Genomic DNA, 13,336 nt, shown 5'->3' on the forward strand with positions numbered 1-13,336 from the left:
TACCACGTTAATACCCTGCAGCAAACCCCAGTACCATCCAGCTGCCACAAGCCTTCCCCCTGACCCACTGGCCAGCAGCTCCTGCAGGACTGTCGCCTGTAAATGTGATCGCCTTCCAGCAGATGGCAAGCTCTCATCGGCGATGTATCGAGCAGCAGCCGTGCTCCTCACTCCTGAGGTTCTGGAGAGACCCAGGGCTGCAGCTTCATGAGCACTGCAGAGGACAGTTTCTCTCTGCTCCCTCTCCCAGATGCACAGGTACCTGCTAGGATCCTAGCCAGGAGCCCAGGTGAGGGCTGCCCTCGGATGTGAGGGCACCTGTGGCAAGATATATTCCCAAATTCTTGCAGTGCCTGAGCCTTCCCCATGTTCTGACAGATGGCAGCTGCGGGTTTCTTTGATCAGAACTGTAAACTTTGCCTACCCCTTCTGGGTTGTTGCCCAGAGCTTTCATGTGTGTGAGGAGTTTCCCTTAGGATTTATTCCCAGCTTTTTATGCTAACCCAGGATCTTGATCTTACCCCTTTTAGTGTGGCAGACAAGTAAAAGGAGAAGCAGGGAAAAGGCCACTGCCTAGGCTCTCTTGGGATGGGAAGGAACCAAGCAGGGGACAGACACTCAGAGGAGCTCTGCCTTGCAGGGGGAGGCAATTCCCTTTATATGGTGAGGGAGAGCCTTTCTTATCCTTGCTGGTCTGGAGCATCACAGTTCAGCACTCACACCCCATGCCCAGGAGCACAGCCAGCATCAGAGCCAGGAGGGAATAGCCTCGGGGGGAATGAATGCAGACAGGGAAACGAACAACACTGTCCTTATTGCTGGGGCCAAGTGTGCAAAGCATGAATTGGGATGTTTTGTTGCCTGTCGGGCTCATTTATCCAGCTCCCATTTGCCTCCTCACACAACAGCTTTTGCAGTGCTGTTTAGTGGTGTGCAGCACGTTCAATCACTGCATGCGCACCACAGTCCTGCCAGCATCTCAGTAGGAAACCTGCTCATGGAAGCCAGCAGGTTTCTCCATTTCGCTGCCCGCACTGCTTTGATCTCACTTGGCAGGACCCCGATGACATGTCTTGTCATTGATCACTGCCTTGTGGCAGCCTTTAGGCTACCAGGTGACACAGGGGCTGAGAGAACCCAGTGCTCCATTTCATTCCCTGTGATTTTGGGTTCTTGCTGTGACTTCAGCAGTTATTGTGAGCTCAGAAAACTGAAAATAAAATGACATAAAGAGGTCAAAACTAGGAGACTAGAAAGCTTCCTGTAATGTCTTCCTTCCCACATAAGACTGTGCCCCCGAACACAAGGAGTCTGAGACCACAGAGCTGTGGTCTTGGCAGGAGCCCATAAGTGCTAACATAAAGCAAACAAATAATCGATCATTATTACTGTTTTGTGTCTGTGAGTCTTGTCTAATAGGTCTTGATATTGTTCTGGTGCTGAGGACAAGCTGAAATTAAATAATACTGCATTCAGCTGGCATCTATTCCCTTGGAAACACTGGTAAAAATGCATGTAAGCATTCTGCAGTGACAATGAATATTCATTAATATGATACAGAAGTACACTTGATTTGAAAATAAGGACAGTAATTAAAGAGCCGTTAAGGCTAAAAAGCAACAAAGGAAACTCAACTACCAGAGGAGTTGCCTTGGGATCAGGCTGTAACTCATCTGTGCCTGGATAGGCACAGGAGGACAGAGTGTTTCTGGATCATTTTACATGGGTTTCATAGGATGAGCAAGCAGTGTGTACTGGGAGGCTGCGGGCCCTGCCTGCCGTCCCCATGCTCTCAGCTGTACATTTCTGAAGATTTCAGGCTTCGGCCTCCATTCCACTGTGGTGCTGCTGCTCATATCCACTCCTCCATATTTCTCCAGTGACAGACAGGTATCCCGTGGCATTCTTTGGCATCTCTTCTCATTCCATTGCACGGCATCATATTTCATTCCATAGGATCCCATGCCGTACCATCTCACCCCATCCCATTCCACTGCATCCCTTCACATCCCATCCCACAGCATCACATCCCATGGCAGTGCATCACATTGCATCGTGTTGCATCTCGTGCCATCCTGTTCCAATCCATCCCTTTCCATCTCATCCTATCCCATAGCATCCCATCCTATCACAACCCATCCCATCCCATCCTGTCCCGCTTCCTTCGTGCAAACTCAGCAACACAAGAGAGCTCTCTTCTTCACATCACAAAGGCGCTGAGCTGGGTGTGTGTCACCACTGATACCTACAAGCCAGCACTGTGTTTTGTGCGTGGATTGGCTGCTTTGGGTGGGGAGGGGGGTGGAGAGGGGCTTTTTTAAACTTCCATTTGTCTTGCAAACAGTTACAAACCCACGCTTTTGCCAGCATTGTGCCGTTTCAAACAAATTGACTTTATCCTGAGACAGCCGATACCTGCTTTTATTAAAAACCTGTCCGGATACTTCTACTTCAATTCTCACTGCTTAAGCTTTATCTCTCCGAGCCGCGCTCTGCGGTACCATCAGCAGGAAGGACGGCGTTCAGACCTAAAACTCACCCGCTCCTACAGCTAACCCGGCGGGCACGGCGCTGCGCCACCCTCCGCAGCACTGCGCTTCTGAGAGACGACCTCGCTCCGCGACACCCGCAGGTGCCGGGGCCGCCCTGGGCGCCGCCCGCCCGCCCGCCACTCCCGGCCTCGCCCTGCCCGCCCCGCCCCTCGTTGCCGCTCTGCTCCCGGCGCGGCGGAGCGTGGCACATCGCGGCCTCGCTCCCATGGAGACAGGCGGGCGGCGGCGGGGCGCGGCGTTGAGCGCGGCGTTGAGCGCGGCGTTGCTGGCGCTGTCGGCGCTGTCGGCGCTGGCGTTGCTGTTGCCGCCTCTGGCGCTGCGGGCGGGCTCGGAGCTGCCGCCGGGTTTGCTGGAGGAGCTGCGGCAGCGGCGGCGGGACCTGCGGCGGCTGGCGGCGGGCGGGGCGGCGGCGGCGGCGGAGGGCGGGCTGCGCTGCGGGGACGTGCGGAGGGCGGCGGGCGCGGCGCCGATGCTGGGCTCCGGCTTCACCAAAGTGGTGGTGCGGGCGGCGCTGGCGGGCGGCGGGGCCGTGGCGCTGAAGTCGGTGCACGGGGCGGGCCGGGAGGTGCGGCAGTGCGAGCAGCGGTACGGGGCGCCCGCCGGCTGCCGCCGTCTGGCCGCTTACAAACTGCTGAAGGAGGTGACGCTGCTGCGGCGCCTGCGGCATCCCGGCATCGTGCAGGTACGGAGGGGCCGGGGGTGCCGGCTGCCGGGCGGGACGGGTTCGCTGACGGCCGCTCCTCTCTGCAGCTGCACGGGCAGTGCTACGATACTGGCGGGGAGCCTGAAGCCGGGGTCACGGCCGTGCTGGAGCTGGGAGCCCCGCTGGAGATGATCCAGCTTCTGCAGACCCCCTGGGAGGAGAGATTCAAAGTAAGAAAACAGAACGCGGCGGGGGCGTCGGTGGGATTTCGGAGCTCGAACCGAGTTAAATGTGAGAAGCGCCCGATGGCCGCTGGGCGGGCGGGGCTGTCAAGCTGACGCTGTGCGCTCCTGCCGACGGACCTCCGCTCATCCTGCTTTCACCCCTTTGGAAGGGCATGGCAGCAGCCCGAGCATGGAGTTTGCTGTGTCCCTTCTGTAAAGCATCTCGCTGGGGCTGAGGAGCTGAGTAGTATCAGCATCCTATTCTGTATTTCTGGCTCTCCCTCTGTGTTGTCCCACTCTATAGGGAGGTTTCGTAGCAAGACTGTGGCTCGCTGCGAGCCCTCCGTGTTCTGAGCAGAGTTCTCAGGTACTGCCAGGACACGAGCACCTTTCTTTATGCCGTAGGAGTGCATCCCTGTCCATGAGCTCTGCCTCAGTTCTGAGTGTGATGCAGGAGCTCTTCAGCTCCCCAGGAGCTTGGTTGGGCAATGGTTGCTTTACAGAGTGCCTCGAGGTCTCTGCTGGGGATTTACTGCTGCTTGTTTGCTTCCTGAGAGGAAAGGAAGCATCATGTAGAAGTATGCGCACCTTGATGTCAGTAAGAAATATTTGGGGGAAGAGAAAAACACAGCAGAACTCCCCAGACAAAACCCCTGCCTACTTGTGGTATGCAGTGTTGGGAAGGAGCCTCACCATACAGTGAGGAGTGGGCAGATGTGAGACAAAAAGCTGGGTTTTCTCTGCTTGCTTCCCTGACCAAGCTAAAATGGCATCAAAGCTTCCAGAGTCACATCTCTCGACCCGTGGAGTTCCATGTCAGCCTACAGGCAGGGTTATGCTGGCTGCTTCTTGGCTTTTCCGGCACTTAGTCTTAAAAGTACTGATCTCTTGTAGAACCAGGAGCCCTCTGTACTGGGCTGGCTGGTGGTGAGGTTCCAGAAGAATCTCAGAATCATTTGAGTTGGAAGAAATCCTTAATGGCCATCCAGTCCAGCCTCCTGCGCTGAACAGGGACACCCACAGCTCCAGCAGGTGCTCAGAGCCCTGTCCAGCCTGACTTAGAATGTCTCCAGGGACAAAGCACCCACCACCTCTCTGGGCAACCTGTTCCAGTGCCTCACCACCCTCAATGTAAAAAGGCTTTCCTTATATCCAGTCTAAATCTCTGGTCTTTTAGTTTAAAACCATTTTCCCTTTCTCTGTCACAATAGACCCTGCATAGAGAATCCGTCTCCTTCTATCCTGATAGCTTTCCAGAAGTAGAAATGGTCAGTGGCTGCAAAACCCCCATGTCAGTACCAGCTGCACAAACACTTCCACTGCTAAATATCCAAGGGAGGAAAGATCAAATACCTCCAGCTCTGAAAAGTATTTTATAAAGTAATGTAAAGCAGGGTGCCTTTAGCTACTGAAAGGAGTGGCATTGAGGTTTGGTGTGCTGGTATTAAGTAAGTTTGTAGCAATCTTTTGACTGATGAAGACAATAACACATAATGTAGACTGGTACTGTCTGGTCCTGTTTCTTAATGAGAGCATCTGAAAGGATGGGATTTCCCCTCTAATGAGCTCCAGAGGAGCTGTGAATGTTCCAAGTCTAGATTGCTATCTGAGGCGAGAGGGGAGCTGGGTGTTCCCACGCATGTGTGGTGGTGACATAGCTCCTGGTGTGGGGCTCATGGCATGGAGGAGGAAATGCTGTGGTGCTCAACCTGAGGGCTGCTTTGGTGTGAATGCACTTCCAGTTCTGATTTGTTTGAACGTTGTTCAGCAAGCATTACATAGGATCAGGTATTGTCTGAGCTTCCCTTGCTGCCAAAAAATTGCCATGAAAGCAAAAAGCTGGCAAGAAATACATTCCATGCTTTGGTTGCTTCTTCAGAAGCATAATTGTGTGCCCAAATTCGTGCTGCTGAGCGATGCAGCAACGCGTGAATCTGGTATTAATGACCGTGGGGCCTCGGTCTGTATGGAGCAGCATGGGGGAAGGGAGGGGTACGCATTAATTCTATGCCAGAGTGGGGAAAAACCCTTCTGATTTCAGCTGGCAAATCAGTACAGCTCCTGGAACACGAGGGCTGCTATTGTTTTCCTAGCAGCTCTCTCTTCCAGTTCCTCTAACTGCAAACATATCTTTTTGCATATAAACATTGGCAAAAAATGCTGCTTACTGCAGTCCAATCCCATGGCAGTGTTGATAATAAATTTTGTAGTATACATATAATTATCTTTTATGTACTGCATGCCTTTTTGCCTTTAATTTCATCAAATGCCCTCCCCTTTGTTCTACTTGCAATTTAATAGCTGTTTTTCATCTGTTTTTCCCATGCATATTCATCTTCCCTTTCTCAGATTTGCCTGGGCCTTGTGGAGCTGCTGTTCTACTTGGCACACTCCCCTCTGGGCTCAATAGTCCTCTTGGACTTCCAGCCGAGGCAGTTCATTATGGTGGATGGGAACCTCAAAGTGACAGACATGGATGATGCCAGCACCGAGGAGCTGTCGTGTGAGGAGGATAATGACTGCACTCTTGACTTCCCCACAAAAAGCTTTCCTCTCCGGTGCTCTTCAGCTGGGAAGTGTGAAGGAATAAACGAGAAGAGGAATCTCTTCAATGCCTATCGGTGCGTGCAGGTGGTGTGGGCCCACGCGGTGCCACGTGCTCTTCTTCCACGTGTGCTTCCTGCTCAGCTTTGTTAGATTGCGGCTAAGGATGACCTTAAAGCAAATTTATTTTCCTTATAAGGCAGGAAAATGGTTGGGCTGTTGCCTGGTAAGGAAGCAAGCTCCTTTCTTCTGCTGCTGCCCTTTTTCAATGCCCTCCAGGAATTTGCCCTAAAGGCTGCACCTGTGAACTCATTTGCCAAACAAGTCCTCCAGTAAGCTGTGGCATTTGGAAGCCTGAGGGCTATGTTTGCCAAAAGCAGCTCAGGTTATCTGCCAGAGTGCACCAGCTCTGGCCCACTGCTGCTGGGAACAGGCCGGTTCACCTCTACGTTGGGCTGTGGGTCTCTATGAAACGGTAGGAAGCTGTGGGATCACCATGGGTAGTGGGCTGAGACTGCTGCAGTCCGCTGAGTCACTCTCACTTGGTTTTCCAGGGTTAATAAGAATACCCTGTATACCCTGTCCCTTCAGGACAAGGGAGAGGTCTTGCCTGAGCCTTCTTTTTTAGAGGTCTTTATTATTGTTTTTATAATTTATTATATTGTAATGGGAAATCTGTTACATGAAAGCCGACTTGGGGAATGAAGGAAAGCTGCATTTCTGGAGCCTTTACAAACCAATGTTAAGCTGCTGTGTTCTAATCAGTCCGTGGGATTTTTTCAGGTATTTCTTCACCTATCTTCTGCCACACTCTGCACCACCAGCTTTGCAGCCCTTTTTGAGTGATATTCTTAATGCAACAGGTACCATCTCATATTTGTAAACTAAGCTTTCTTTATTGGAAGACTCTAGATGGCATGTCATATAATTACTTGTCGTTATCATCTTTTCTTTCAATGCAGGTAACTTACAGTATGGAATAAATGAAACCCTGAGAGCTTTTGAAAAGGTTTTACATCTGTACAAGTCTGGGCTCTACTTACAGAAAAGACCTCTACTTTTAAAAGGTATGGGAATTTGAATGCTTTACCTGACATAGGGAATATTAGGGATGCTTGCCCTACTGAGACTTGGAGACTGCTTGGAGACTGGTCCAATTCTGATCTCCTGTGCATTCAGGTACTGTGGTCACTGGGAATAGAATGAAGGGCCAAAAGTTTCTATTTTTTACCCCTCACTGGAGCTGTCTTGTGTTGTGTGTGTCTTGTGCATGGTTGCATTGTTTTGCCAAATAAATGTAATGCAGACAATGTGGCTAATTATTCTCCCTAGTGGAAAGCTTCAAAGGTCCAGTGGTTGCCATGGCTTACATCTTCCTGAGTGTCCCCTTGACATGATCATAGAATGATTATGGTTGGAAAAGGCCAGTAAGACCACATAGTTCAGTCATCACCATCATGCTCACTAAGCCATGTCACTCAGTGCCACACCTGAATTTTGGAGGAGTGAAGGTGGCTTCAGAATGGAAATTTTTTATACTGTGTGTGGAATTTGCAGTTATGAGCAAAGATATCCAGTCATGTGCACTGAAGAGCAAGCAACTTCAATAGGAAACGCCAACATTTTCCTGTGCCACCTACCTCTTGGCATAGCAGCTGACCCAAAATGACCAAATGCATCAAAATGATCATCATCCTAGCTGTGCATGAAGGTGGGGAGAGACACTTAATGAACTCAACAATATCCTTAACATGGCCTGCTTGGGCTTGTTGGGTCAATCAGTCATTGTCCTGTTTCCTTTTAGAGTATCATCCAAGTGCAAAATACTAAGTTCATTTTGCAAGTAGTCTCTGAAGGTGTTTCCCCCACATGCCATCTTTGTGTTCCCAGACTACATCTCCCTGCGGGGATTCCGGACGGAGGAAGCAGAGCCCTATAAGTGCTGGCCTTCCTACAGCCACCTGGGCTGCCTGCTCTCTGTCCACAGCCCTGAGGAGGCCGCTGCCATTTGTAGCTCCCAGCCACAGTGTCAGAGTTTCATCATCAGCCAGCAGAGAACATGGACAGGTGAGCTGGGGATGGGCTTGGAATCGTCTTGCCATATGGTGCCATGTTGCCTTGTTCGCTGTCCTCTGTAGTGCTCTGTTTTGCTGGGTGTGTATAAAAGCTGCCTATCTTATTTAGGAGATCAGAAGTCTTCTGTGATGGGCAACTGAGGTTGCCTAGAGTTTTTCATGGAATCGTATAATGGCTTGGGTTGGAAGGGACCTTAAAGCCCATTCAGTTTCAACTCCCTGCCATGGTCTGCTTGCTGCCCATCAGACCGGGCTGCCTGAGGCCCCATCCAACCTGGCTAGGGATGGGACACCCACAGCTTCTGTGGGCAGCCTGTTTGTGAGGAGATGAGAAATTCTATCTTCCTTCTGTAGGCTCTTCCCTCTACACTTTTTTTGCACAGGTTTATTGTTGAACAGTTACTTACTTCATACAGAGATGGCTTCATTTTTGGTGTTATGCTAAGTAGTTCCTGTGGTATATGTAGTTTGCAGAAAGCTGCTGGTTTTTCTGAGATGAAAGAAGCTGTGCGAAAGTAGGTGGTTACGATTGTTGTAATTAAAAGGCTCAAGGCTTACAAGTTGTTATCCCCTTTATCAAAACTAAAGCTCCAAACCAGTGGATTTCAAAAGTATCCCTGTAATTAGCTCTGATTACAGCCTTTTATTGCTAGCATGTTTTCAGAATTATTATAAATTACCTCATTTAGCTGACACTTCAATCCTGGGATAAATTATTAAGCTTAAAGTAAGGCGCTAAATGAGATAAATGGGTGTTTTCAGTGTTGGAGCTGAAGAATCATGTCTTGCTGGCTCACAACAAAGCCAAAAATGCTGCTTTTCCATGGGTTTGTGTGCAATGGATATATGGCTGATACCAAAGTAGGAGCACTGCACTGGTGCAACATCAGTCTCCCACGACCACTTTCAGGCTCAAAATGGGCTCTGAGAGTACATCTACAGCAGGGTGGTGTGACCCTATCCAGGAGAGCTGTGTTTTTGTGTCTTTTGGGATAAATAGAGTGGTTCGAGGTGAACCAATCTCTTCTGTTAAACTTGTGCCTATATTTCCTTTCCAGGACGCCCACTCGCCTCATTTCAGAGCAGCCCAACTGATTTAATACCGGATACTACTGCTGTAGTCTATATTAAACGATCAGCTTCCTTAGGGAGAAGACTTTAAAGACAATGAGATCACATAGGACAATCCTGGGAGGAACAAATCACTGGGGAGAAGTTCATCTCCTGAAAGGAATAACATGCTTTATTTTGCTCGGGTTGTGATCTCCCTGCCAGCTCAGATTGAGTCAAATACTGCTGTCTCCTTGATCAAAGCTCCAGTTTCTTGTTGCAGAGTGCTCCTTCCCCGCAGCCCCGCTAGCTTGTTTAGCTGTTCCCACACTGCTGTTCTGCATAAACAATCCCAGTTTTAGTCAAATGTGGCCAGGCTCTGCAATACCTAGCCTCGTTGCTTCAGTAGTCAGCTTGTCAGCCAAGAAATAGCAATAGCTGCAGGGACCTGGCTGGAGTAAGCCCAGTTTGCTCAGCACACTCCAAATAACTTAGAAATAGCACACACTGGAGAATGCAGCGGCTCCTCCTGCAGCTACCAACAAGGTTTCACATCACTGTAGATGGAAGGGCTCAGACCTCAATGAGGGGGTGCAGACTGGAGTCTGTATGCAGAGGTTGAAGCTGGGGATGGCCTTCTGAGGAGGGTCATGGTTCAGCTCCTTTGGGTCAGAGAAGGGAGACCGTGTGGAGGTCATCTCTGGAGCCCAGTGTTGGGGTGCTTGGATGCACGATTTGGGTTTGACCAGGTGTGATTTGCAATAACAGCTCCCATGTATCAACCTTGAAGGTTTTTCTGTTACTTTCCGTGAAAGAGCGAGACATTCAAATTATTTATGTACAAAGTGTTACTCTGTATGGTAAAGAATGACTGTGTTTATTCTAAGCATGCTGTGAATAGTTTTTCTTTTGTAATAGCCTATGTTTTAATGCAACCAAATGCAAGTGTTTGCTACCTTCAGCTCTCCCAGCATCGTTACCCATTCCTGAGGACAACCTGTGAGCACACACCTGCACATGCTCCTCCCTGGGCTGCCTGCAGGCATTGCCCTTTTCTTTTCCTTCACGCTGAGAAAAAGCCCAATTCTCTGCTGAGCTCCCCCTGTTACAGGGGAAGTTTCCTAGCCTGGTCCGGGAGAGCTGTGCTGCAGCATCCCTGTGATACAGAGTTGAGTTTTCCTCCCAGCCTACACCAAGCTCCTGCCTGGGTTCTGCTGTGTTTGCTGTGAGTTGGTCCTGGATTTCCTGAGGCAGGTGTTAACCATTCAGCTCATTAGTACTTGCAGCAGTGGGGCTTTTCTCATGCTGTGTAACCCCTGCTGGTTGAGTTGAGGCTCAGGGACTCTGGTTGTAATATCAATTAACATGAATTTCTATTAGCATGACAAGAAAGCTCTTCTTGCTGTGATTATCCTATTGCTGCAGGCTTTTAAAAGGGGCATGATGGTGGAGCCTGGGGAAGGTGGAGAGATGGTCCTGCCAGGGGTCCTCCGTTATCTTGTTTTCACCTCACCAAGCATGGCTTTGGTTATCTCCTTTGTGGTGCTTCACATTATCAAGATTTAATGAGAGTTTATTCTATCTCTCTCAATATGAGGAGGTACAAATCAGAAGTGTGTTCCCCAAAGTAAAGGTAAGTGCCAGCATGGGGTCACTTCCAAGAGGAAGAAACGGGATGTGAACATTCATAAGTTGCAGTGATTCCAGATTGTGCTGGGAAGGTCTTCCTGGCCTCAATATTTCTCCTGGTGAAAAGCTCTGGTTCTGGGAGCATTGAGTATCTTGTATTCCTTGTTGCATGTTTTCCCATGGGGTTTTGATTGTATAATTTCCTGCAAATCAGTCAGGACAGCCTGGCAGCAGTTGGTGCAGGGTGTTATGGGGTGCTTTGCATAAATGCAGATCCCAACATACCACCTGCAAGTGCCAGAATCTAGAGATGGGCATGATTTTATCCTCTCTAATGTTTCGAGCACACAGTGCTTAATAGTAAGCTACTAATAAAAAGAGAGCTTGAGCTCCCCAGAATCCTAGTTGCTCCATCTGCTCTTGCCGCAGTGGCTGACATCTGTGGGGACTGTAGTCCAGTCCCTTCACACGAGTGGATGCATCCCTGGAACCTGCACACTTCTTAATGCATTCCCTATCCTGCTTAAATGCATGGGGCAAGGTGGTTCATAGAATCAATGAATGGCTTGGGTTGGAAGGGACCTTAAAACATTCAGTTCCAATGCCCTGCTGTAGGGTTGCCTCCCACCAGCTCAGACTGCCTGGGGCCCCTATTCAACCCAGCCTTGGGCACCTCCAGGGATGGGGCACCCACAGCTCTCTGGGCAGCAGTTTCAGGGCCTCACCATACTCAAAGTGAAACATTTCCTAATACCTGACCTACATCTTCCCTCTTTTAATTTATCACTATCTGTCCATGTAAAAAGACTGTCTCCTCCCACATGTCCCACTGCTTGGCTGCTTTCACCTTCCTTCGTGTCTTCAGCAATGCAATGCCTGTGACGATGCTGTTATTTGTCCTTTGCTCCAGTAAAATGAAAGGGTAAAGATAAAGATCTTCTGGTCAAGGCTTGGGCACACAGTTGTGTCCATTTCTGTGTCAGCAGCTACAGCTGGACATACATTTGAAGAAGCACAGTCAGTGGAGAAAGTGGCATCCAACTTGCTTCTTCCCAGCTTATTGCTGTTATTTTCTGCTATGAAACCTTTTCCAATGGCAGTGCCAGTTTCAAAGCCCATAAAACCCATCTTCTGCTCCCTAGAGCAGCTATAAGCTTTAAATTCCAGTGAAAATTTTAGTGCGTGCTTAAAATCTCTTTTTTTAGTAGCTACGATACATGCAAAACTGAGATGTAGGCATTTATTGCCCTTAAAACTCACCGTCGCTGGAGTCAATTTGTCTCTGCTGTCGCTGATCAGTATTTCAGCTAGCATCATGGTAACAGAGAAAAGTGCTTAGAAGGAAACAGCAGGGAACCAATTGCAATGGAAACCACGTGTGCTGGAGGAATAATATTTACCTAAATGTGTCTATCACATCTTCCCAAAGGATGCTGCTATTAGAAGAAAATGGTTATGAAAGTGTTGCCACCACAGATAAAAGTAATATCGTATTTTAAAAACACACGCTTGAATGTGTTCTTAATTAAATCCGTATTGTAATAACAGATATAAAGCCACATCCACAGAGGATAATACCACGTCCTCCTAAGACAGAAGCTACAGTTTAATAAATATCAACAGGTGCTGTATGACTCACGTTAAGTATGTTTGCACACATGACTGGTGACTTCATGAGCTGAGGTGTGGACTGAGGGGGTAGAACTGAATAAAGAAAGAGTAAATTCTGGTGCATCATCCAGATTTCTGGTAGCATTCAGAGTAATACCCGTGTTCTGCCACTATGCTTCTGAAGACTTCAGTGATGTTCTATGGGGGTCTTCTCCACTTAGCTTTAGAGACAGAGGTGCTTTTTAAGAAATACTTGGCCTTACTGGGCATCGTGTCCCTGCACTGCACCCACCACCACAATGCCTTGTCCTCTCTGATTCCCAGTGGCCATAGTACCATCCTCATCTCTCCCAGCAAAACCATGCAACCGACTGCTGCACGCTCAGGTTTCTTATGCTCCTATTTACCCTCCATTCTCTGCCTTTACTCTTCATCTGCTGTCCCAGCTCATGTACTTCTCACCCCTGGCATATCTCCAGCATCCATGCATCTCCCTGCAAACTCTAAAACTTGCAGCTGAGCCATGCATGACAGCATGTCCAAGGAGCTCTCATTTCATCTGCTCTCAGAGAGGAAATAGTTCTGCATGGAGCAGGACACGATCTGGTGGCACCTCAAGATCAGTCTGCTTTGATTTTCAGCCTGTTCATTGATGATTTCTAGATTAGAAAGTTCCAAACAATATAGTAATAACACCCTGTAAAAAACCTGGGTAAAAACTGTGCATTAAAAACATGGTGATTAACTACACTGGGTTGTTGACATGGTGCATCACACCTTCCCAATCCAAGCTTAGGCAAGGCTTAAGAAAAGGCAAATTCCTGAATTGTGTTATGTTTACAAACATTTATTCTCAAACCTCATCAGAAACAGTGGAATTTTCTATTGAACTTCTCAGATAAAATTTGTTGCCCTACTTGCAGTAATTGGAAATATGAGATCCATCCTGAAAATGAATTAAAACATCAGCTACCCCGAGAGCTACAAAATGTACAACGAAATTTCCAC

At 48.8% G+C, this 13,336-nt stretch overlaps 1 protein-coding gene across 1 annotated transcript; it reads left to right on the forward strand.

Annotated features, from left to right (window-relative positions):
• Positions 1-2,757: 2,757 nt before the first annotated feature.
• Positions 2,758-9,958, forward strand: LOC122157664 (extracellular tyrosine-protein kinase PKDCC-like). Its single transcript, XM_042813612.1, has 7 exons — positions 2,758-3,234; positions 3,303-3,425; positions 5,769-6,040; positions 6,747-6,826; positions 6,926-7,030; positions 7,854-8,030; positions 9,097-9,958. The coding sequence occupies exons 1-7, from the start codon at positions 2,758-2,760 to the stop codon at positions 9,198-9,200; spliced, it is 1,338 nt and encodes a 445-aa protein (XP_042669546.1). The 3' UTR covers positions 9,201-9,958.
• The last annotated feature ends 3,378 nt before the right edge of the window (positions 9,959-13,336 follow it).

This window comes from Centrocercus urophasianus, unplaced genomic scaffold, assembly GCF_019232065.1.
Source record: "Centrocercus urophasianus isolate 14NV4802_14NV808 unplaced genomic scaffold, USGS_Curo_1.0 seq_14, whole genome shotgun sequence".
In the NCBI taxonomy this organism is placed as follows: domain Eukaryota; kingdom Metazoa; phylum Chordata; class Aves; order Galliformes; family Phasianidae; genus Centrocercus; species Centrocercus urophasianus.